Source organism: Aulostomus chinensis, chromosome 7 (genome assembly GCF_037954235.1).
Source record: "Aulostomus chinensis isolate RoL2024-O1b breed Wild chromosome 7, RoL_Achi_v1.0, whole genome shotgun sequence".
Lineage (NCBI taxonomy): Eukaryota > Metazoa > Chordata > Actinopteri > Syngnathiformes > Aulostomidae > Aulostomus > Aulostomus chinensis.
This window is the reverse complement of record NC_141326.1, coordinates 15,861,874-15,888,924: the sequence shown is the minus strand read 5'-3', so window position 1 is coordinate 15,888,924 and position 27,051 is coordinate 15,861,874. Positions and strand designations below refer to the sequence as shown.

General features: G+C 43.2%; 1 protein-coding gene across 6 annotated transcripts in view; it reads right to left on the bottom strand.

Moving 5' to 3' along the window:
- Nucleotides 1–27,051, bottom strand: part of magi2b (membrane associated guanylate kinase, WW and PDZ domain containing 2b) — an 83,523-nt gene that overhangs the window by 49,256 nt on the left and 7,216 nt on the right. For 4 of the 6 annotated variants that reach the window (XM_086208739.1, XM_086208740.1, XM_086208734.1 and 1 more), the window contains exon 2: nucleotides 12,985–13,101. In XM_086208739.1, the coding sequence (XP_086064865.1) occupies nucleotides 12,985–13,101 (117 nt within the window). Of the gene's footprint in view, nucleotides 1–12,984; nucleotides 13,102–15,479; nucleotides 16,034–27,051 lie in introns of those variants that run through there. The other 2 variants (XM_086208737.1, XM_086208736.1) reach the window with 2 other exon arrangements.

Genomic DNA, 27,051 nt, shown 5'->3' with positions numbered 1-27,051 from the left:
GTTAAAACTTTCTGGGCGCTCAACAACTGTGAAAGTTCATCATCTCCCTCATGTTCTACAACGAAAGGAAACTACATTTTACACAAATCCAAACTACAACTTATTCCACTCCTGAGATCGAATCGATAATCACTTTTACTCTGCAGATATGGATGTTTTTTGCACACTGTAACTATATTGACTGATACTGCAATTTTTATTTACAACATACTGTAAGAAGGAATACTAATGGATGTTTTATCATTCACATTCGAACTGAAACAACTTTGGGGTCTTTACCACAGAAATGATTTTTTTTTTTTAAGTCTGTAGAATGCATTTGTAAACACTGCACCTCCTGCCATATTGCAAATTCGATCAAAACAAATTCTGATGTATTATTCAGCCCTATTTAACAAAACAAATGATGTGCTAGGAAAAGGTTATGATGCTTATTATTGATTATTGACTAATAGAACCCTATCATAATTTATGAGGCTATGAATGATCTGTTGATGTATTAGACTGCAATTTTATGACAGGGTGCAGTAAATCTCCCCCTCTTGAGTTAAATCCTCACCTCTGACATCAAAAAAATTCACTTTATAAGATTGAATGACAACGTGTTTCATCTGATAGCATTACATTATAATGTATTTCTGTCTACTCTCTCGTATCCTAAAAATGCCAACGTGAAGACTCTCCCCAGTGCATCAGAGCTCTGACCATAATGCGATCTAAGTGAAAGATGTATTTTAAACGTGCTGTGTTCCTCTGAATACCGCAGCCAGGCGGGGCTAGTCGCCTTCACTGGGCGCAGCTATTGATCTGTAAGATCAGAATGAAATTATTCTGCTGCCCACACCAGAGTAGGCAGAGCCTGCTGGAATACTGATGACCTGCTGATGGCCTCCTCTCCCACAGCTTCCTTCCCTAGACAAACTGAGGGACAGAGAGAGAGAGAGAGAGAGAGAGAGAGAGAGAGAGAGAGAGAGAAGCTGGGAATATTGATCAACTAATCTGGGCTTTGAGATGGGAAGATAGCCTGACTGTTCCTCCTTCCTTCCTTGTCACTCGTTTCAAAGCGGTTTAGCACCTTACCTGTTTTAACTGTAAACTCTTAATGAGCACAGTCTCCAGCAATAATCCATACGCTGTTCCTCCCCCTCCTGCTACTTTCCTCTACCTTCATCTATCTTTAACTTTACCAACTCACTTTTCCTTATCCTCAAAAACTCCCAGGTAGAGGCCAAAAATGATGAAAATACAATCCATAATTGATGTGGCCTTGTGCATGAGTGCTGAAAAGTCTTCAGTTCAGCACAGCTCTGTGGATTTTGGCCTTTTTTTGCTTCTTCTTCTTCTTTTATTTTGCACGCAGCACACAAACTGCTACGCTGAGCTTTCAGTAAACGATGTGAACAAAGCAGGACAAGCGGCACAGGTTCTCAAATTAAACAAAATGGCTGCAGAAGAGGCAGTGAAGCTTCCCCTGAGCCAAAAGCACTGCTGACTATTGATTGGACGTTGTGCTCTCCCTAATAAAGGATAAAGCCGGCTGTGTGCCAAAAATGGTCTTTGCATTGCAATCAGCCGGTGTAGCCAAACCACTCAGAGGTGACACTGCGAGGAGGAGTGAGTGCCACAGAGATTTATAGCTTATGACTTACTGTAAATCTACAAAAGCAGAGAAAAGCTTCGGAGCTGCCACTTTAAGGGGTGAAGACATTCTCTGCCTCAAACCAAACTCAAATTGGTGGTATTGTGTGTCGGAGAGCGATATTACGTACATAACAAGGAAAGTCCATTTGGAGCTCCAACGAAAATAGCTGACATACTGAAATAACTCAGCTGGGTGTCAGACGATAAGAGGACAAAGACCTTTGCTAAATAATAGAGTGGCAGGCAGAGAAAAACTGAAGAAGACGGCAGCCGAAGGAGACAGTGAGAGGGAGAGGAGGAGCCCTATTGGTTAACCTCGCTGTGCATCCACAGCGGCAGGCAGTTGGAGAATGTTCACGTGCACGCGTACGCATGAGGGTATTTGTATAATTAGACAGGAAGCCACCACGAGGCAGAGGGAGCGTGGGGGAGATTTAGAGCTAAAAATAGACTATCGATGGGCTGATTATCATAATAAAGGCTGGGGGAAAGTGGTCAGATGATTAATAGTTAACGCTTGATGTGGAGGTATTTTTATTTCCTCTTATGGGACATTAAAAGGAAAAAAAACATTTCCTCCAGTTTAGATGGAGCAACAAACCCAGATAATGGACAGCGGGGGGATACAGTAAGACTGGATTCACATGCTCCCACCTGAGCTGCACGTCTTGGTGCACACAGATTAGGAATGTGTTTGTTCCACAAATCCCCCTCCTGGTTCCAGCGAATCATCCATCAAAGCCATCAGGTTGCATTGGGAGTTGAAGGGATTGACTACACTCCGAAAAGGTGAATCCCTACGTGGATGGCATCAAAAATATAGATCCTTTTGGCTAAATATGTCCATCCTGACCTTATATCACTGGTTTATCTTGTTTGAAAGCATGCCTCATCCTGATTGAGTCAGTACTTCCTACATGCACAGGGTGCAGCCAAGCACAAACCTTGGAGAAGGGCTCGAAATATTTCACACCAAATTTATGAAAAGGCATCTAAAAAGATTTCTCTTACTATTCAGTCTAAATGTGCAGCCATTAAAACAAAAATAAAACATTTTAATGTGAAGCTAGCAGCAGGGACTTAACAGGAACACATAGATCCTGCATCTGTGGTACACGGCAGCTTTCAGAGGAACAGAAATATATGATGAAAATAGCAGGAAGTGAACTTGTTTACTCAGAGGCTGCCAGCCAGCACCAAGCGTACGACACCAGTGGAGCTCTGGTCTTTCACATGGACTCATTGATCTGAACAGTCGGCCTCCGTAGCAACAAAAAGCCATTGAAGCGAGCCATTCCGAGTAAAAACGCAACAGTCCACGTTGTTTCAGTTCTGATCCAATTCCGACTGTCAATACTGAAACTGATCCTGATATTGTCATGGCGACTATGTTTAAGGTTACACCAAGAGGCTGCAGTAAAACACACAGTGCTTCTTAAAAGAGCAACAACAACAAAATGTAAACTCAAATGGATTCAATTTTTATTTAAGACAGAACAATTCATTTGAAGTGTGGAGCTGTGTGACTTATTTCTTATGTTAACTTATGGTTGTTTCATGGTCCAGTACAAGCAATGGAATGCAGTCTGGCTCATCATTCTGATATCCTAAGCGTGAATAACATTGGCATCAGCGCCCCATTATTAATTTGATAAACTATATCTAGTTTTAAGTAAAAATAAAGCATCTTAGGTCCAAAATGATACCATACTGATGCTAACAGCTTGAAACCTGGGAGACACACACACACACACACACACTCTCTCTCTCTCTCTCTCCTCAAAAGCCTGGACCCAGAGTGAGCAGGGCACCGCAACAATGAGAGCAGGCAGAGAGGAATGTGAGGACAGCTCCTATGTTTGTTCTCTCTCAAAACACACATTTAATTGTTTTCCATCCCATTCTTTATCCATCTATCCATCAATCCATTATTCTATTTCTACATCAAACTGCCCTCCATCATATCCTTTCTTTTGCTCCCCTCATTGTCGATGTACCTTGTCTCTTCTTTTCGTTTGTTTCACTGTTGTCTGTCCCCATGACTCCCTTTCTCTCTCTTTATAACCCTTTTCTCTTCCATTCTTTGTCCTGCTCTATTCCTTTGTCTCTCTCTCTCTCTCTCCATCCTGCACTTTGCTCTTGCATTTCTTTCATTTTCACTGTTCACCCTCCTCCTCCTTTCCTTCCTCTCTGGTTGACAGATGTGAGGTGTGACAGCAGATTTATAGGAAAGGTATGATGGAACACACACACACACGCGCGCACACACACACACACACACACACACACACACACACACACACACACACACACACATTCCATTTACACTACAAAGCCCTGGCTACAGATGTAGCGACGCAACACGGCAACACTCTGACAGGAGTGTCTGCTACCACGACAACCCGTCAGTGCCTGGCAACACAGTCTTGCCATGGTAACAAGGAGGAACATAGATTAGCTGTGCAAAAAATAATATTCATGTCAGACATGACATTTTTCACTTGTTACTTTCTCAGAGGTCCTCAGCTGGCGACCTTTTGATCTACAGAGTCAGAGGTCTGTGTTTCTCCCCGCCTCACACTTCATCAATCAATTACTGCCTCAGCTTGACCGAGGAGAGCTCACACCTGGCTACTTCAGAGTGATTCAGCTGCGGTTTGAAGGTGCAGGATTGAGGGGGGCTTCAATGTTATCTCCCCGCTATAAATGACGGTGAGACGGATGGAGACGTGGCGGTTCAGTTTAAGATTCACCGAGTTTAAAAGCTCGCTAGCTATTTTCTTGGAGGTGCACTGCAACATGTATGGTACTTTACAGGCAGATGAAGGCCTGCAGACATCCCATTATCCACAATCTAACCCTGATCTACTTTTCAGTAAAATAGAGAGACGTGAGTATCGTATGTTGTCACACTGAAAGGTTTTACTTTGGGTGTATGGTTTATTTGGGTTTAACTTGTATCAGAGACTATTTTTTAACCTCAAACGAGTTCAGTGTACACTAGAATAGGACCAGGCCACCACGTCAGCTGAGCGAAACAAAAACATAATAAAACAACTGAATTACTGAGTCATGCTTACGAAAGACGGTTATGCACATTAAAGAACACAGCAAACCTTTAGAGAGGAGAAGATCATCAAGTGATTGTGAAGATTATATATATCATATACATATACATTTGCAGGTTATAAAGTTATCCCTATTTTCAATTGAAGTTTGCTAAAATCCTAATGTGGCCTGCTGCACTATCCAAATCGTAGGAGCTACAATATTTGCTGAGGGCAAAATGTGTTAAAACCTCGTGTAAATGAACTATCGTGTTCCAGCGGAGATGTTCCATCCCGCTAACGGTTTTCTACAGGCTTCAGAAAATATCCTTGTTGATCCCTGCAAAAATTACACCATTACCAGTTCAGGATGTTTTGGTTGTTTGTTTGTTTTTTAATTAAAATGGGAGTTGTGAAAAAATAGAATCCATCCACAATGGAGGCTGTGGACACATAGACGCCATTCACTCTCATATTTTTTTTCAGGTCAAAAATTCAGATGTGTTTAGTTTTAGGGAAAATTTGGATTTTTGGGATGTAAAATCCCCGAGGTCCTTTATCTGTGTGTAGTGAAAGAGGTTGTAATTATTGAAAGAGATTGGCAGCTGTGTTTTTACAAGCAAATGAGCAATCACACAGAACTGGTACAAATCTGACAGTCTCAGGCGTAGCGTGGATATAGTCAAACAAATCTCTGCCATGGAGAGAAGAGAAGACGTTCTCTCTGAGAGGAACTTCACCAGAAATCGATTTCCTGACATTACAGTGGAAAAGATTGCTACCTTTTAAATAGTTTATAATGTGATTTTGCAAGCTGCCTGATTCTTTTTTCTATTCCGCGCGCCGCTAAAAAAAAAAAAAAAAAAAAATCCTTCCGATATTGCGAATCACATTAAAATCACAAGTAATCACAAACAGACACAAACTTATGTACAGTGAATAACCTGTATTAAGATAACTGAGGTTTAAAAAGTCTGACTTTGACAAATAAGATTAGAGTTTCATCCACCAGTAACGCTTCTGGGATTATGTGACTCTGGTGAACATCATCCAAACCACAATCTACGGCGGAGGCTACCAAAGCTGGGTGCTATTCTTCTAACACATTTCTGCAAACATTTCCTTGAGAAATGCAAAGAAATTCTGACTAAAAAGGCAGCAGAGGAAGATCCGTACATGACTTTTCTAGTTCACGCTCTCTTAGCTCTTACTGCAAGTTGGTGTATAAATGTCTTATAATTCAGTAGACATGTGTTTGATATTTGATCAGTGAAGAAACAGTTCATCCTTAACACGTTTGGAAATTTTACACGTTAAAAACAAAAATCCAGTCAAGTTCTTTGACCCGTCGACAGCTTCGGCAAGATGATGACGGGATGAAATAAGGTTCAAACCATAAAAAAGGAAAACGAGTCAACTAAAACTTCACCCAAACTGGATGATTAGAGTGGATCAAGGATGTGAAAAAACGGTTTCTACCAGCAAGTGAATCTCAGCTTGACTAGCAGCTGCAATGACAACTGTGCTGCTGAGTGGATCAGTGTCCTCGTAGCTGGTGGCTGGGTGACATTGAGAAATTGCCCCAGTACTGAGGTGTTTCCTGCAGTGATGGAGATCAGGCCTGATAGGCTGAAAAGCACCTTTATTAGTCTGCTGTGCTGACTGATGCAGGACGACAGTGGGGGCTCATGATGCAAACACACACACACACACATGCGTGCACACGTACTGAGCTGGTGTTTAGTATTCACTGTGTGAAGTGGTGAGTATAAGGAGAGGTGAAGATCAACTACAGTAAACAGGTAAGGCTCTCGGAGGTGTCAGCGCTCACTGACCATCACCGGACGAGCCGCTCAGTGAGCCGGCGAGACGAGGGGTGAGGAGGGGGGGACGCAAACACACACCCAGCAGAAGAAACATTCTCTGATTTTTGGCTGCTGAGTGAGACGAGGAGGAGGAGGATGAGCGCAGAAGAGATGACACCTGTCCGCAACTTAACACAGAGACTACTTTACAAACACAACCAGTAGATAAATCGTGTTCAATATTTGCTATTTTCATTTCGTATAATTAACACCATTCCCTCGCATTTTCTTTCATCTGTGGAACAACAATAATCCAGTGTGCCAATCAAACGGCGGGAAGCACAGAACCACATCAAAGCATGTCAGCCAGCCTTTTCACAAGAGCAAGCCAGCAGGCAAATCACCCCTTTAAGGAGAGAGTCCCTGGGGGATGATGTATTTTCTCTCCCTCGCTCACACATACAGAGGCAAGAACACACACACTCACACATCGACAAAGAATGACGCGTAATACCATTATTCATTTATCAGCTCAGCCTATTATATCTCAACACACACTGAATAATCAATGCGACACTGTAGAAAACACATACTCTCTGTACAAGCACATTCAGATACACAATCATCCTCCCACAGACAAAGACATCAATCAATTTCTCTATTAAGACAAACATCAAATTAGGTTTATGGCCCACTCAAATCTGTTAAAAAAAAAAAATCCCACCAGAAATCTAGAAACACTTTTTTTTTCCGTGAAAATCTAAACACAGACAGTAGGTGGGAGACTTGGGTAGCAGCTTCATCTGCTGAGGAAATCTTCACAGGCCAGCGTTGGTTTGGAGGTGCAGATTGTTCTCGTGTGTTTATAGCGAGCGTCCGTCTGATTACCAGCAGCAGAATTCCAGTACAGCAGCACAGTAGCAACCATGTCGACGGAAACTAAAGGCCACCAATGTGCGGAGGTATAAACGACCATGGGGGAGGCAGAGGAAACGGGGGTACGGCACAACGGTGTTCTCAAAGTCCCACGACTGCTTTTCTGTTTTCACCTCAAGAAAGTACTTGAATTTCTCATTTTTATCTATAAAAAGTTTAGAGGATTTACAAAAAAGTTTGTGTCACAACCATTTGTTCTTGCTGAGCATTTTTTTTAAATTACAGCGCATTTTTACTAAACCGTGCTGGATGAATCAAACGACAAAAAGCCTTTAATTCCTTCAAAAAAAAAAAAGATAGATCAATATTTTGGGGAAAAAAGGAAATAGAAATAACAGAGACAGACCTTTATGGTTAGTTTCTGCTTAACAGAGAAACTATAAACTAGAAATTCTTCCTTTTTAGTTTGGGTTTTTGTTTGTAATGACGCAATCTTAGCCATAGCGGTCGGGTAGTTTTGGATTATTTGGAGCTTTGAAGCTCTAACAACCTGATCTCACAGAAGAATATTAAATGCTTCGTGTGATGGTCACGTGATAACAGTTAAAATACGCGCCAGCACCACAGAAACACTTTATTTATGTGAAAATGACCTCTTGAGATCAAATTAACAATTGGTGACACATGATTTTTCATGATATATTAACGATGTTAAGATCTTAGGCAAAAAAAAATCCCCAAACTGCACATGTGGGAAATGCAGGACTGCGACTGGGACTCAAACCCCGTCTGTCACTGCGTAGTTATATTTAGACAAACATGGTGGAGGTTGGGCGGGCATCATGGCTTAGGTCTCTGTGGTGAAGTGCAGTGTTACATACGGGACTTGCAGTGGACTGTCAGAGGTCCCAGTCATTTCAGGTGTTTTCTGTGAGGAGCTTAAAATGTGCTACGAGCACGTTTTGCATTCACACCACAGCATAACTTTGCTAGAATCAGGATTCAAGATGCCATCTTCATTTACTGCTGGCACAGCAGGGCTATTCTACCTGTCATCGAGTTCACCATCACCATCCTAAACATCTTGTTCTTCATCTTCATCTTCTCCTCTGTCCACTCCAGAGAAGGATTCCCTGTTGGAGGCTGCAAGGCTGCGGGGCAGCGTGCGTCCAGAGCAGCAGATGCAAAGTGACAGAAACTGCATGTATTTATAGGCTATCTGAGTAGAGAAACGTGCTGCTCACTGTTCAGGCTATTTATAGAGCCTTTTACTGATTCCTCTGAGTAGTGTGGAGGAGAGGAGATGGTTCTCCAGGGAGTGACTTATGAGGTTCCCTCATTTCTCCCTCTCCCCCCATTCAGCACACGTTCAACCTCCTGCTCCACACGTCTCTACTCTGCTCATCCCTCCATCCTATCATCAAATCTCGCCTTCTCGGTTTCCATTTTCTGCCTCCGCTGCTGAGCTCCACCACAACTCCTCCTGACTTTTCCCCCCTCTTTTTTCCATCTTATCACAAGGCCTCTCTGCTCTCATCCACTTCCATCATCTTCTCACTCTCTTTCTCTCTCTCTCTCTCTCTCTCTCTCTGACTTCACCGTACTCCCACCTTTCTGCTGTTTCTCTTATCTCCAGATTCACCCCCATGTCTTCCACCCTCCCATATTAAAAAAGAAAAGATGCAGAGAGCAGAGTCATCTCCTCTCTGAATTCCTCAACAGCAGATGCTCCGACAGAAGCTCAGGCTCATTTTTGGAAGTGATCACAGTAAATGAGGTGAAATGGTGCCTGACAATATCTAATCTAATAGGCGCGAGAGGTTGGATAGTCAGACTGTCAGACATTGACAACTTTATCAAACCTTTCAACTTGCACATCAGCTTTATAGTTTTATTCCTATCCTCTCTTCTCTCTCTCTCTGTGCATTTTTGTGTTTTCTTGATTGACCCTTTTTGCAGCTACTCAACCAGCAGGGTTTCTGTATTTTTGTAGGTGTGATAGCCCATCCTACTATGAGTGCGTCCTTAAAATAAAAGGGCAGCTCTGCAAGAATATGGCATGTTTTTGAAGTGCATGTGAAAAAAGGAGCATTTGCAGATAACTAGTAGAGAGACCAAGCAAGGAGCCTGGAGGAAAAAATACACACAACACAATGTGAAGAAAGTTTGTCATATCAGACGGGAAATTATCTCATTCAATTTGATATTTTTTTGGGAGGAGGGGGCGCTGAACAGTTAGTGATGTAATAGGGTGCAGGACTTGATGTCAGCATGTGAGCCTTCTAGCAGTATGAATACACACTCACGCACATGCAGATGCACACACACACACACACACACACACACACACACATACACGCCGATGAACGGACACACCTCCTCCCACGTCCTTCAGTGTGACAAGGTGTTGTGATGCAGAGTGGCGTCTGCTTGTCAAGCTGACAGACTCGCACTGACAGCGTGGTCAGAGCGCTGCAGACATGGAGGAAAAACACGGATTTCAAAAATGCTCCAAACCACAACTACAAACAGCCTGCTGGGCAAAAGCGGCTCTGCGTTCACGACCCTCATTGTTGCTCTTCAGCTGTCTGATGCAGAGTCACATCTGCCAGGAAAACACGGGGAGTGCTCGTATGCAGATAATCCGCTGACCAGTAACTAATCAAAGCAGGTCAGCGAGATGAAGAGGAAGCTGTGGAATCTGTGTTATCACCTAGTTCAAATATTCACCATCAAAGCTGCTGTACAGGAGCTCTGAGAATTGGAATTTCTATAATCTTCTATTACACTGTACCAGCTTTGATAGGCACTTAATTATGGGGATGTCATTACTGCTTACACATCACACAGAGTCAACGTCTTTCCATTCTCAAGAAGAGCTGGAAGGCAGCTTTAATTGAAATGTGGTGACAAAACAATGGTTCATCCAACCAAACGGACCAACGGACCAGACAGAGGCTTAAGTGTGCCTGCAGTGTTGAACTTCAGCCGGTCCTCATCACCTCAACTGTCACCCTGTCAGTCTGCCTCCTCGCCACAACCAAGCAGCCAACAGGCTGGAAAAGGTAGAAACAAGCAGAGGCGGTGAAGGGGATGATGCTTTTTCCCTCTATTTTCTAACTGATATGCACACAAATGAGCACATATACGCAGAAAGAGCCTGGGAATATTTACTTTATTGAATATATGCTGAAATAACTTGACTAAAATATAAAGTGCAACAGTTTTCTCTTTTATTTCAGGTTTGATATACATCTGTTGAACAAAGCTATTTAAACTCCGTCATTGTCATAATTGCTATAGGAAAATGAAAGCGTAACACCCTGTAGGTAGGTAAACGACTAGCTGCTCCTTTTAACACCTCACTTGTCGCTCTGTCCTCCTGACTGTAGCTGATTTAGGCAATACAGCTCAAGATTTAGTAGACATAGTTGCAGCAGTATTCCAACTGTCTTTAAAAGATCTGGGGAATTTAAGGGAGGGATGATATGGTGATTGACAGGAGGCTGTGTATGACTTCTCAAGATTTTTCCCAACAACATCAGACCTCACCTGACACCACACCTCACCTGAGAGCCTGCAGCTGTTTAACAGTGATTTATCGAGGTTCTCCATTGGTTCTACTTTCAGATCGTCGGCGAAGGTTTAGAGCACACTTGCATGCTGTCAGGTTGATTAACTTACAGCGAGAAACACCTGTGTCACTCGTCATATATCATATATATCATTGTTTGCTCGCTATGATGTGCAGTCCCTACATGCAAAAGATGTCTACCAGAACCTACGCATTTATTTGAACACCCGCAGACACGCCATCACCCCATGGTTGCAAAACTTCAGGCAGGTGTGTCAGAGCCATGGGAAAGAGCTGCAGTATGCAAACTGGCCTGAATTGAAGGATTTAATGCTTGTGTCAAACTGTTCATGCTAGAAGAAAAAAATCAACCTTATTCGTCCCTTTAATGGCCCATAAACCATCTGATCGCCAGTTGGCTCGAATATTATGTTGGTGTGCTGGTGAGGCCGTTGTTGCTGAGAAGCTGTACCCTGTTTATCCTAAAAAATAATGTCTTCGTGGTCACAAATAACAGCAGTAATGCTCCCCATCAACACTTGAAAAAAGTCACATGTTCAGACTAATTATGGAATATTTCTCATCGCTACACTCAGCTGTTACTTACATTTAATTTCTCCTCAAAAAGATGTACGGTCTGAATATTCTTAGGATGTATCTGGAGTCATAAGGTTGTTTCATCAAAACACATGTCTGAGTAACAATCAAAACAAGTTAGCAGACAACGCTGAATGTCTGACATTTAAACAAACAGACTGGTGTTGATCTTTTCCAGTGGGGATGCTTTTAAGCTGGTGATGCTAATAGATTTGAATTATAAATACTGACCATGTCAGAGTAACTTTGCTGCTGGGCTCAAACTAGTCAACAATGTGTTATAACCATTCAGAGCTGCCAGATGTTCTCATCTGGAATCCTGCATGACGTGTCCATCCTTAAATCTATGCTTACAACATGAGAGAGAGGAGAGATGTAAGGGGGGGGGGGGCTCAGGAAGTGTGCAGCTGGGGGGGGTTATTAAACAATCACCTCTGTGTCAACTGCTGAACACACCAGCAGAGGACATCTTGTATAGTAGAAGCTCTCAGCCAATGCAGCAACAAGCGCTGATGTCAAATCCCAGCTTTGCTCTCTCATGCCACCAGATTCAACAGCCAGAACCAGTTGATTCCCCTCATCCTCAAATCAAAACCCTCCGCCTGCAGAGCGACCAGACAGCACGGCTGACACACAAATGGTACCCGAGCCCTTGAACAAACACCAAATCAAAGTGCATTCCATGCTGCAGGAAAGGAATAACATGTTTAGTCTGCAGAGTCATGCATCAGAGCAGCTTCGGCCTCCAGAGGAGCTGATTCACGAGCTGCTCGCTATTCTGACAGCAGGCAGAGCTGCTCTGGACAAGATCCCCTCATTGTCAATCACGGCAATGACATCGCCCTGCACGAAGCAACAGGAAAACACAAATGTAGGCTGCACACATCTACATGCAACCCACGGGTATTCAGCGTGTGTGTGAAGATGGTGCTTTTTATTAGTACACACACACACACAGGTAAAAGACCCATCTGCCTCTTGCATCCTAAAGAATGATGTATTGTTACCTTTGTGTATCTGTGTGTTGTGCATGTCTAGCATGTGCTGAAGGGGGTAGGGCGTGACTGCAACGCAAGCCTCGAGACAAGAGGGTGGTTGCCGTGGAAACCTCAGGCTGAGAGCTCGGCAGCCGGACGATTGAGGGAAGAGAAGGAGTGATAGGGCCAGGAGACGAAGACAGAGAGAAACAGAGCTATAGAGAGAGAGAGCATGTGCGTAATGAGGAAATACGAGGGCAACATCCTGAGGGCAAGGAGGGAAAACTACAGAGGGAAAGAAGGAAATAGAGCTGGAGGAGGTGGAGGGAGGGGGAATTGTATCTATGAAAGCGATAAAGACAATGAAAGAGACAATTACAGAAAGAAGCAGAGCACGGAAGGAGTGAAAGGGAGAAGCGAAGAAGGCCAGAAGGAAAGAAAGAGTAGAACTGGAGGTGATGCCTTACAGGGAACGGTGCGGAGGTAGAGGTTGTCTCTGATGATCTGCTGGTGGTCGTGGTCCACGGAGCCTTTGGAGAAGCGCAGGTTGAGGTAGTGTCGCAAATCCTTGTCCACCACCCCCCCTAAAGACAAACACAGTCAGGTGAGAGCAGGTCTCCATGTCTCCAGATCATGAATCATGACGCTAGTGAAATTATACATTTCCATAAATAGCAGATATGTCTGAAATTGGGGGGAATGTGTTGAACATGATGTAACAGAGCTTGAATAATTCATACAGTATAAACAGCTCATTTTTACTCTCCAGATATGAATTCTGATGCTTCAAAAATGTGGATCTACTTATCCCACACCAATAGGGCTGAGTATCGGTACCCAACACTACTTTTTTGTTTTGGTACTTGATTTTCTCCGTGGATTGCTGCAGGAATAAAATATGTCAGGCAGGCCGACACAGAAATTAGCCTTCATGGGTTCCTTCCACCAAAATGGGACAAATAAAAATGTCTGCGATTTACACAAGTTGTTCTACAAGATAATCTCCAGAAATTAAAAACAAAACACCTATATGATTTTTTTTGATGAGTAAGAGCAACTATCATAAGCAGGAACTACACCACACACGTAACGTCACGCCAACTAGCATCACACATCTTCCATTTTTGTGGCATGATGATGTTTAATAGCCTGACAACTTCAGTAGTCTCATTCAGACACTGACCAGGAGCCTGCATGTTAAGACACACAAACGTTTAGAAACTCACGGTTGTAGGATTTAGGGACTCATTTTATGTCGTCGCCAAAAACTGTTCAAATATCTTAAGCGAGTGGGAACCAGAGATCATATGAAAGGCAATTAAATGAAGCTGAAGGAACTGGCTATTCAACACTGCTAACTTATTTCTAGGTTTTAGAACTCATTACACCATTCTATAGCATACAATAATACAAAATACAACTTCTATTGATAAAAAGGAGCCAGAACTTTATTCATCAAAGCGGAAACTGTTTGACCAGGTGATTCCTTCCTCACGTTAGATGTGCAGCTATGCCAACCATTGCCTTTCACTGCAAATATTCCAGAGTGTGAAGTCTCAAAAAGGGCAACCACACTTGAGAGACCACCGTTATGTTTGTCACATGGTCCAACCTGCGCTCGATTTTCTCACCCAGATTTCTCGGGTACCAAAATTAAGCACAGACATTTGCCAGGAGTCAGTTAGTGAATGTAAATCAGTTGTTACCTTCAGTTCAGCACCAAACCCAACACACCCAACATACATATGATCTCTTTTCCCTCAAGCTGTAGGTGTGACTTACTGGTATTTTTACTTTTATGTAAAATAATGTGACCCCAGGAAATGCCAACAGAAACAGAGATTTAGGACTTTGACACAAATCTTATATAATGTGGATTGGTCAGGCCATTGCAGCTTTAGTAGTGTATGATATGACGTGATGTGATGGTTTTAACTACCTTAAATATGCCAAAATGTTTGTGAGTGTGTGTGTGTGTGGGGGGGGGGGGGTAGTGAAATGCACATTAAGATTGAGTGTTTTGTTATGAGGTAAAATAGTTTAATCAAAATGAAAGCCTCTCACACCAAAAGGAAAAAAGCAAAGGTTACCACACACACACACGCACACGCACACACACACGCACGCACACACCCACGCACGCACACACACGTGTAAACCAGCGATCCCCCTGGGGTATAAAGTGCAATGTCAGCAGGTTAGGTGACAAAAGCCTACAGAGGACAGACACACACACCACCTCATCTCTGCCTGACTGTCTCTGCTGATAATTCTCTTCGCAGGAGGTTAACTTTAAATCACTGAATAGAAACATTTTTTTTTTAAAAGAGGACAAACATTGGTCTTTAAGTGAAAACAGGAGAGCAGGCCAACATATCTGTGCTGCACACACACTGAGCGTGTCCATGAATAGTTTCTCCTCCCTTCATCCCAAAACCAAAGAAGCCCAGGAGGATGAGAGGAGGAGAACTTATTCTCCACACAACACGCAGTATCCAAGAATATCACATCTGACGGTGGGAGGGATGAGGTTACATGCCATGCATTTACAAATGACAAACATGTCTTCTCACTCATGCATACTCTAGCAACCTCCTGCCAAACTGACTTGACAGCGTTTGGCCTACCGGCAGAGATTAATGCAGCGCCTACCCGTGATGGACAACATCCATACAGTGGAGAGGAAACACTTTACATTTGCATCAAATCCATACATGCATTTTTGGTGACACAGGTCCTTTTTTTGAATGACATCTTATGTAAACTGACTCCATTTTAGCAAGGAAGCCTCACAAATAGGAGGAGAGGAGAGGAGAGGAGAGGAGAGGAGAGGAGAGGAGAGGAGAGGAGAGGAGAGGAGAGGAGAGGAGAGGAGCCAGAAAACAAAGGCAGGGTGACATCTTGATGAACATTAACACCATTGCAGACATCACATTAAAGAGCCATCTAATGACACACAGACCTTATTGTACATGCAGCCCAACACACACCTATGTGTTGTGCAGAGAGAGATGGAGAGACACAGTGTAGAGAAAGGCAGTGTATTCCGGCCACCTTATCAGCAGCTGGTCCTGATGTAGATAAAAGCCGTCCTTTTCTCCTCCACAGGTATACATCCACACACAGCCTGTCCTCCCAGGCGTCCTCTAGCCCTGCAACCGAGCACCACACATCTTCCACTGCCTTGGCGGTGAAACCTCACCGTCCTCCTTCTGCCTTTGCCTCCTTCAACCGCTGCTCGAGCAACACAGCAGCTGGCTGCAGCCAATTTTAATCCCAGAGAAGAAGGGTGATGGGGGAAGGGAGATGTATAGAGAGAGAGAGAGAGAGAGAGAAAGCCAGAGAGAGACAGGGAGAAAAGATGGATAGAGACAACGACCGTCGGAAAAAAAGACAGGAGAAGGAGATGTGCCAGTGGGATGCCGGGCTCCTCAGAACCTGCCAGCAGATTGACCTGCACAGTCCTGCAGCAGCCCCTATCTGTTACTGGTGTTACTGCACTGGTGTCACGGTTGGTGTGTGAGGAAATGGGAAGTAAATGTTTATGTGTATGAATGCGTGTGTGTGTATTTTGTGCATGCACGTGTGTGTGTGTGTGTGTGTGTGTGTGTGACTGCACCCAGATGCTCTCTGACATTCCTCAAATTCTCTGCTTCTCGCCCACCAGATGCTCTCCCTGTTTGACCTTGTGTAGACGTCACCAACTAGAGGGAAATACTGTGAAATACAGCAGCAGCATATGTCCCACCAAGGTAGAACACACACACACACACACACATACACTGAGGGCTCATAAGATTACAGCTGCAGACACCGGTAAAGATGCCTTGAGCGCCATCTCGGGCAGCTTTTGGTCTTAATACAAGAAATAAACAAACACCCACACAGAAACACATGAACATAATATGAGCGCTCAGGGAAGAGTTGAATGTGGATTTATTTAAAGAAGTAACTGTTCAAATTGAGCATATTTAGCAAGTGTACTGTCTAGGGGGATGATACTCACTGAGGTACCAGAGGCGCAAGGTTCCAATCCTGGATGAACCCTCAATTTATAGTAACACCTAAAAATGTACTGTAAACATTTTCTCCACCTTGTTTTTGTGGCTAGCTACTCCAACATAGCAGTACAGCTTCTAGAGAGGACACATTGTATTGATTTCCAAAAAAAATTGTAGAGCATGTCAAGGAGAGAACGATAACGGCCACGATCAATCACAAACTTATCATGGCAGACAGCAATCAATGCAGCCTGTGCTCAGTGGAGCGTTCATCAGTCCATGGAGGTCACATCGCCTCCTGTCAATCAACATATCATCCCTGCCAAAAAAAAAAACAAAAACCCACCAATCACGTCATGGTATTTCCACAAGGTGGCCCATTTAAGCTGTCAGCTCCCCATTCCTGCTGCTGCACCCACACGGCTGCTATGGCATCCACCTCTGCAGCCTCCACCTCATTAACCAACACACTGCACGGTAAAGCGGGGGACTATGGGCCGGTGTGCTGAATACATATGTCCAATATCTCATAATACATGCATGATCTGTCTCTGCTGCATGAGAAATTGGGATCTGAGTGTTTCAGTGCGGCTCAGATTTAAGCATGAATCGCGAAAATGCTTTTGACCAAGCAGGCCACATCAGACGGGAACATTTAACCAGGCAAAGATTTCCAGGGTGCCTAATAAATCCTTTTTTTAAACAGCGAAATGTTTACCAAAAACGACACAGCCTGATATTTTTGTTGCTAAGTAACACAAATGGAAGCAGATATATTTACAGAGTGGTTGATGAGGTGTGGTGAAAAGCTGTAATAATGGCAAACTTTGGTTTTGTTTTTTGAAATGTTCTCCGAATCTTCACTATCCACTATCCTTAAAAACTCAGATTTTCTAAAGGTAGTGGCGACAGAAGGTGGTCCCAAATCTTTGGATTTTTGACTGAACTGAAATCACTACAGTTTAGTTACCTTCAGTTGTGTTTGAAGTATCACTTTAGAAACGGTTGATTGAAATGGCGTTTAGGCTCTCAAGTTGGTTTCAAAAAAAGAGTACAGGGCGGCACGGTGGTGCAGTGGTCAGCGCTGTCGCCTCACAGCAAGAAGGTTCCAGGTTCCTGCCCTGCCTCAATCACAGGATCTCTCTGTGTGAGTCTGCATGTTCTCCCTGTTCCTGTGTGGGTTCTCTCTGGTACTCCAGCTTCCTCCCACAGTCCAAAGACATCAAGAGGGGACGAGGCTGATTGATACTCTAAATTGACTGTAGGTGTGACTGTGAGTGTGAATGGTTGTCTGTCTCTATGTGTTGGTCCTGTGATGGACTGGTGACCTGTCCAGGGTGAACCCCGCCTCTCGCCCAAATCTTCTTCTTCTTGTTTGTTACAGGTGTAACGTTGCCCACACCGCCATCATTGTGTGGCTTACTTTATTTGCTAGAAAGAATTTAATGGAAATGCTATTTTGCCCTTTTCACTTTTTTTCAAAGCTTACAGGGAGGGAGAGACATCACCACACAAGCGACTTGAGGGAGGCAGGATGATCGTCCACCTCAATTGCTCCGTCACGTCTGGAGCAGCAGCCTGAGCCCACTATGTGCACACTGATAGGAGTAAGCAATGGAACCCAGGATTCAAAACTTGCCCTCTCCAGAGACCATTGGTCGCCCTCTATTTAGCAGATCAGGAGGCCACCTGCTTGGCTTGAGAACTTGGCAATCAAAGAAATAATTAATTAATTAATTAATAGAGGCTGTGGTGTCTCGTAAATGCAGACTACTGGTAAGCATGTTAACTGGCAACTGTGACTTCTTCCTCATTTTTTCCTCCCTGCCACATAGAAACGGGCAGTGCTCTCGTGGGTTCTCTCTGGTACTCCAGCTTCCTCCCACAGTCCAAAGACATCAAGAGGGGACGAGGCTGATTGATACTCTAAATTGACTGTAGGTGTGACTGTGAGTGTGAATGGTTGTCTGTCTCTATGTGTTGGTCCTGGGATGGACTGGTGACCTGTCCAGGGTGAACCCTGCCTCTCACCTGAAGGCTGCTGGGATAGAGGTGCAATATTTGGTTTGTTTGGTGAATGAAAAAAGTTGATACCGTCCCTCTGCTACTGAAAGAAATGTTTATTCTGAATGATGTGTTTAATGGGATGGAGTTTTGAACTAATTCTAATCAAAATACCAAGGGACGTGTAAACCCACCTAAAGATGGGGAATGACACACAACAAAGCCTCTCAATCATCAGGGCGCCCAATACCCGCTGTAACAGAAGCTGTTGGTTGTGTTACTGTGGGGTTGTTGAGTGCTTCTCTCCTCTAACAAGGTGCCTCGAATTACTCTACGCTGTTTGTTCACATACCAACATTAGATTTAATGGATGAGCAGATAGATGTAGGGTAGAAACCAACAGTAGCCATTTTGTTGGATTCAGGAAGGCATAATTAGGTCTGACATGCCCACTTTCCCAGGAGGCCCAGAGAGGAGAGAAGCGCATTTGTGCCACATTGATTCTTTGAGCTTCTCACAAAGTTTAACTGCTCAGCTCTTAAGTGTAAACAAGCCTCCAGTCACGCTTCAGGAACGCATGCCGGTATGCAAACTCACGAGTTTCACTGTAGATGCATACATATACACACACACACACACACACACACACACACACACACACACACACACACACACACACACACACACACACACACACACACAAATACAAAGTAAAAACAAAACCTGTGAATGTTAGAAAAACAGTGAGACGTACACAAGGTGCAGCATCTTGTCAAAGACATATCACACAACATCTCTGCGTGCACACGCACACACACACACACACACACACACTTACAATTTTTTGCCCTAAATCAAACACAGCTGGCAAACAACTGATCTAATACCTGCCGTAAACACACACACACCCACACACACACACACACCCCCAACACAAACACATACACCAACACACACACACACACACTGTACTGTACCACATCAAGTAAACAGAGGGCCATCTAGCTGGTTAAAGGCTGAGATCTGAGCTGATGGTCAGGGGTGTCTGGGGAGCACTGAGGTGAAGTGGTGATGTACCTGAGTGGTTGTCATGGAGAACAAAACTCAGAGAGACTTTATGATCGATAGCTTGCCTGCACTCCCACAAGAGGTCATACTGGCTATACAGAGTAGTGCCAATGTACTGTATGTACAACGGTATATCTGGAATCTGGAGAGGGAACGTATACACACACACACACACACACACACACACACACACACACACATATATATATTTCTGTATATATATATACAGAAATATATATATGTGTGTGTGTGTGTGTGTGTGTGTGTGTGTGTGTGTGTGTGTGTGTGTGTGTGTGTGTGCTTGAACCACTAAGAATAGACAAGACTTCACACCTCTCATGCCTGTGTGGATGATCACTGATACTTACAAGCTGCAACACAACGGTATAAACTCAGTCCACTCCTTTCTTCTATCATACACCCTTCATGTATGCAAACTTCAAACTTTTAAAAAGCCTTAATCACACGGTAATGTAATGAAAGTGCTGTTTGTAAATTAAGAACCAGCCAGCACTGTCCGCCCAAGCACATTATAATACTTTAATACTTTGTACCCGAGTCACTGGAGTGCGAAGGAGCAGCGGCTCTCCTCCAAGGCGACACCTAGCCATTAGGAAATGACCGTAGTTGCACTCACTGAGCAAAACAGTACAATGAAATTATATGACTATGACATTATACATCCATAGGACATCTACATCCTGTCCTCTTCAGTCTTACTGCACGCTGCAGCGAGCACTGTTGGCAGCAGCAGCGCTGCGTTTCAGCCAGATCTCAGTCCTCTGCACCTCCCAAATTCTAAGCTTGTGCATCGTGTTGGAAAGCGTTCATAGGATTGCAGGCGGTAGCTTCTGCAGCGTGGCCTTCTGCTTAGCATGTAGCTCCACTGGCTTTCCCCTGCTTTGGTTCTCTTCACTTTTACTGGTGCCTCTCTTTTTCTCAGCGAGCTGATGATGTCTGCATTCAATAAAACGCAGGATCATTTCACGTATTGCTGATTTTCAGGAGGACACATCACTAAAGTATAAGTATGTCTCAACTTCTCAGCTCAAAAACAATCACAGTAAAGTCAACACAAACAGTCAGAAGAGCGTCCAAGCAGCTCCATGTCTGTCTGATTATATGCTGCACCCTCTAGATTTTGAGAGTTTTACATTTTATAAATTGTAGCTTTGATATCAATACTCATTTCCCTGTCAGACCCTGTCAGAAATTTGTACTCTCCCAATGTTCTAAACTCCAATGAACCAAAGAAAGACCTGAACAGAAAAGAGCACAAACATAAGTGGGAAAATTAATTAGATGACCATGTAAGTCAATTTAAGCAGTTAGCTTTCTGTCTACCTATCTATGCTTATAAAGACACTTACAGACAGATCACCTCAATTAGTCTGATTTGTTTTCACGTTCGATTGGCAATTAAGTCACACACTCTTTGTTTCGGTCCAAATTATACAGCAAATATCCATCAGCTCTTAGCTTCACCCTTCACTTCTCCTGTTATCAATCAATAACATTTATCTCTGACTTTGAAAAGAGGGAAGTAGCAAAATAAAAAGCAGTACAGCAGAACTGTAGAAAATGTTAACTGAACAATTAGAAACAAAAGAAAAACATATACTGTATGGGTTATTAATTCTACACCCCCCCCCCTTCCCCCCTACACTGAAGGTCACAGGCTTTGATCACAGCAGCAGAGGAACAAGGATTCAGCACCAGATCTGTTGAGGCAAGAGTTGAAAAGACATGACACAAGATGCGACCAGTGCAAAGACGCCCCTGGGACCAGCGCTTCGTGACAGAGATGAGCAATTATAAAGAGAAGGGCATAATCAAATGGAGCGTACAGCGGAACATCTGACTGGAGAATCTCAGAGTTGAGATCACGTAGGACCTCGAGTTCAAGACTGATAAGAAGAAGGCATTGCTACGCCAACCAGACGGGGTTGTGGTCATCACAAACAGATACCCATCGATTTGACGCCAACATCATGAGACGCTGGAAAGACAAAAGCACCCAAAAAGGGTGAGAGAGACAGAGAGTTCTTTTTTTTGGGGGGGGGGGGGGGATGATATATCATGTAGACTGCCAACCGTACTCTACTCTCTACCCACTCACACCAACTCTCCCTTTGGTCCATTTCTCCTCTCTTTCTCTCCATTTTCCCCAGTTGACATTTAAACCTTCTGCTATCTCTCTTTTCCTCTTGATCCACCTCTCCTGTGGCCCATTTAAGACTATTATCTCTTGTTTTACAGTTAGGCTCAGTGGTGTGCGCGCGCGCGCGTGTGTGTGTGTGTGTGTGGGGGAATTATACTGCATGTACTGCGATGTGGGTGTACTGTGATGGCCATTTAGCTGTGGATGAAGTATGTGTCCAGGACTGCTGGCATTTTTACAGCAGACAGCAGGGTCCATTATTAATAGTACATGGCACAGCCTCTCTCCTAAAGGTCTTAATATTGATCCCTCCCATCCTCTGACTAATCTTAATGATGATGTTGCTCGCTGTCTTTCTCTACAGCACCGTAATCAAGGCCAGACACACATTTACAACCTCAGAGTCATTACAAAGAGAAACAAGTCCGCACCACAAATGAGACATCAAGATGAAAGAAGGACATTTATAGGAATTGCCAGCTCTAATATTTTTGTTCTACCCTTCTCCCCCTCTCATCAATGAACTCCTGCACTCACCTCGCATGTCGAAGCAGATGAGATAAATACTAACGGCCGGTTGTGTGTTCCTGTTTTTAAATGAGGCTTTATGAGGGTGTTTGTCAGCCCTGATTGCTCTCTCCACCTCAAGCAGTTATCAGGAACAATAAGCAGGATGCATCTTAACTAGAATTAAAGCAACACACCAAATGAGAGCTGCACGATATCAAACTTTGAAGGGAAATGGTGTGTGGAACCCAAACACTTCATCCTGAGCCGAGTAACAGCGGGACGTTGGGTACAATTATGTGGAGAAAAGCAAGTGGGAGGGAGATATGAAGGAGTAATAAGAAACTGAATGGGTTGGGGCTAGGGTGGTCGATAACCTGGGGGGGGGGGGGCAGCATGGGTGTGTTCCCGGTCGATACAAAAAATTAATAATTGTAGCTATAGCAGAGGGAAGGCCGCCCTCGGAGCATCGTTATGATTCTGCTCTCCAATGCTTCATTTGGCTGCTGTGGTCTGATAGTCTAATAAAGCTTGTCTGTAGAGATTAAGGGGCCCTGCTTCATGCTGCTAAATCCAAACCAAAATGAATTGAAATTCGGCTCAACTGTACCGACCCCACTGCTCATTTATTTCTTTACAGCATGTTCGGGTGAACTACATGAACTACAATATTACACACCCATCAGATAAAGTCTGGAAGAGGTGGCCGTAACTCACAGCCTAACAAGTCAGGTGGAAAACTGCTTAGAGGTACAGGGGATGTTTGGAGGGTTCACCGAGGATGAACTCATGATTGTCACTTCATTTTAACCGCCGTCGTATACGCCGCTCCGAGAATTTCATTAGAATAGACAAAGACTTCATTTATACCATGACAGCCAACAGCTAATCACAATAAAACACCCATTTGGACGCGACAAACTGGATGATTGATTTCAGTCGAAAGTTAATCGTTGTAACGGATCTGGTACGCATATTTGCTTCATAAGAAATATTGTAAACAATATCGCTTCTTTACCTACCAGATGATTATCACCAAAATCAAAAAAGGCAAAAACTAATTGCTCAGAATGAATTTTTTTTTAAATGTCGCCAGATATCCTGATAATCGACTCATCATGTCAATCGTTTTTCAAGCAAAAATGTCAAACATTTTCTGCTTCCAAACTCTGACGTAAACGGATTTTAGTTGAATTCTTGTTATTTATCACAGGAAAAAGGAGTCTTTGAATTTTTTTTGACTATTAGTGGACAAAATAAGCAATTTGAATGTGAACATTTTTCAAATTTGGGGATTTAAAAAAAAATAAATTCTTATGATCATTTGTTGATTATCAGCAGGTTAATCTATGACTGACACAATTGCTAGTTGCAGCCCTAATGCCTCCAACCTTTTTCGTGAATTGGGTGAAGTGACTGTTTTTGGAAAACTTTGTCTGTAGTTAAAAATATGATGAAACCAAGTACAGAAGCTGATGGAGGAGTCAGGACCACTCCCAAGCTGCCAAGTCTCGACAGTTTTAAGCACCAACTATAGTAATTTAAACGTTTTACACGTCAACTTCAACGATGCAAAATTATTCCAGTCAGTCCCCTTGTAACACATCAGTATGGACAGCAACAACTGTAAGACAAGTAAAATACTGACACTGCTAAAATCTGACCTTTCTGGCACTAGAGGGAGGGAATGAAAACATGAGAAAAGCAACTTGCCTCCGAAGTTCAAACTGTTTTAGTGCCTGTGAGTGTCAGCAGCAGGTTTGAAGCTGCTTCGAGTCTTCTGAGGACTTCCTGATTAATCTGCTACTGCCCTCTATTGGTAGGAAGCATCAACCACAGTCATACAATTATCAGGGGTGCAAATGAGTCACTTGATGGTTTTGTCAAAGAACCCGAAAAACTTTGAGAAGAGGAGTCGATTTGAAAGAACTTTAAACCTGCATTCTCCCTACAGACCAGAAGGGGGCGACTTCCCTAGTTGCAAGGAGAAAAAAATTCTATGAGAAGGAGAGAAAAAGACACAATTTTTCTGGGAGATTGAGTCCCTGAGATCACCAATGAAATCTTTTAGGATAAAAATCTCCTCTCCTACACAACATCCTGATATTAATAATCAGTTAACTTTGCCATTACTACTGTGGTCTCCCACGTTTTCAGAATCAGTTATGATTTGAAAGTCCTGTCGTGTCAGCATAGCTTTTGAAAAATAAAACATAAACGCTGCTGCGTGATCGGCAAGTTGCTCGCAAAGATGGTGACGGCTAACCCGCCCAACTGTCCTTCAGAACAGGAGTCGCAACACGACTGCTACGTCCACCTATTTTAGTTTTAACACATCAGATGAAATTTCTTCCAGTACAGCGTGAAAAAAAGGTTGAGCAAATCCATCTCAGTACTTGTCTTACTTGTTACAGAGGAACTATTCTGAATAAATTCAGATATACTGTAAATCCACCATCTCTTCCATGTTCCACAGAAAACACAAAAACAATGCATCACATGTAGATAAAGAGACGCTGCAGAATGTTAAAGTTATAATGAGATCAGAGTAAAGAATAACTCACTTTCGTGGCCATGCCCCCCCCCCCCCCCCCCCACACACACACACACACATTATTTTGTTCATCCAAACACAAACTGGCTGTGCTCGACAATATTCAGCTTGAGAATGAAGGCAAGCCTCTTTAAAAAGTCAGGAAATCACAGTTTTCAGTGCTGCAGTTGGAACGGCTCCTGACGGCCGACGCCAGATTTTTTAAATCCTTTTCATTCAGATTGACACTGTAAGATTAGCATTTCTGGCTAAGCTACATTATGTCAATGAATGCAAACCATCTGCTACCTTTCGCACTGCGATGGTCGACTGACTAAGATGTGATTCCATTGTTTCGGCACAGACCTGGATGGCTGTTATACAGAGAAATTAGCGGGAAACCAGATGTTGTAGCTGCCAGGAGCTGGGAAGTCTCGGTAACCAAGAGATTAACCTCGACACATTGGGACGTAGAAATAAAAGGGGATTTTGGATGCAATGATATTAATTCAACATATAAAACAGCTCCCTTCATTTCAACCAACTAAGATTCTAAAATTCGCATACATATTAATGCAAGCGTGATAATTACCCAATAATATAAAATTCTAGAGTTCAGGCGTTAGACAAAGGTGCTTCATGCTTTTAATGATTTAGATCCACAATGTCAGAATGACTCTTCCACATTTTAAGAGCTATTCTTAAAGCCCAACTTCATTTTACAACTTATCACTTCACTAGTTTTATGTTGTTCTTTCTTTTTATATTTGATTATATTTCTGACAATTCCTTGAAATTCATTTCATCTTTTATGGTAATCTATTTAATGTGCAACTGCGAAGCACCTTGTAACCTGTCTTACGACAAGAGGAGTTCATCTGTGACGAGGACTCGCTGCAGCAGACAGTCTCGGCAGGAGTAAAATGGTCCAGAATATAAATACTGAGTGAAAAGGTAAAAAGAAATAGCCAAAAAAGAAATAAATATATCTAGAAGTAACAGCCAGGTGCATAAACACCATAGAAATACATTAAAAAAAGAGAGAAATAAAGAGAAAAGAGGCTTGGATAATTGCTTATGCACACATTTTGTGCTACAGGACGAAGTGACTCTGGTCTTTCAATGAATAGAATTATTTCTGATTGACCTCTGTCCATAGGTCTCAGGTCGAATGTTGCACACAGGGACACACCAACAACTAAACAACACAATGAGGACACACAAACGCGCGCGCGCGCACACACACACACACACACACACTTGCATTCTCTGGTTTCTCAGGACACACAGTCAGATGAAATGCTTTTATTTCTATTTAGCTCTGACACAGAAAACACACTTCCACACACTGCAACAAACAGCGTAGTCACATCAGGATCCATCACTAAAAGTCCTGTGCTGATGTGGAAAACCCATTAGGCTGACTGGACAGATGGCAGCTGTTATTGGGGACGGACTCAATATTTGGGGCATCACAACAAACACACTCCAACATGGCATATCTTAAAATGAGCTAATATCAGCAACAAAATATAAATAGTTTAATAATAACGGCTCATCATCTTATCTGTCTGTTGCTCTTAACTGGATAACCAAAACTACCGAACATTTTATTCTAAATTGTGATCAAGGAAGAAAACAGGACATAAATAAAATGCATCTACTTAGAAGCAAATTTTCACAACTCTTGGTGAGGAGGTGGAGTGGGCTGAGAATGAATCCATTAAATGGTGGTGCGGATCTTATTCTTTTCTCAAATCTAAGCAGTTAGCGTCCCCATGGCAACCTTTATCTGCAGGTGAAACGTAACACCCTGGGGCTCCAGAAACCAAACTAGCTCCGTGAATGACCTCATGCTCCGCATCACTGACTGGCAGCGTATCTGCCATCTTAATACGGTACAACACAGTACTACTTCTTTAGTATCTGTTTACTTCAGGCTGTGTGTGTGCAAATGAATCAACAGCTCAAAATGTGGTAAACCATTTATAACCATATTTTGGACCCCACAAACACACTTCAACCAGGCGACACACACACACACACACACACACACACACACACACACACACACACACACACACACACACACACACACACGAACACACAGATCGACATTTCAAAAACACAAGCTGCTGCAAAGTCCGAGGCCAGCACCATGCAGTGTGTCCACAGTGAGGAGAATTACATTGACCTAATTCACTTAACTGGACCAGTTGGATATTTGGTCTGAGGCTGGCTGAGCTGGAGTTTGATCCTC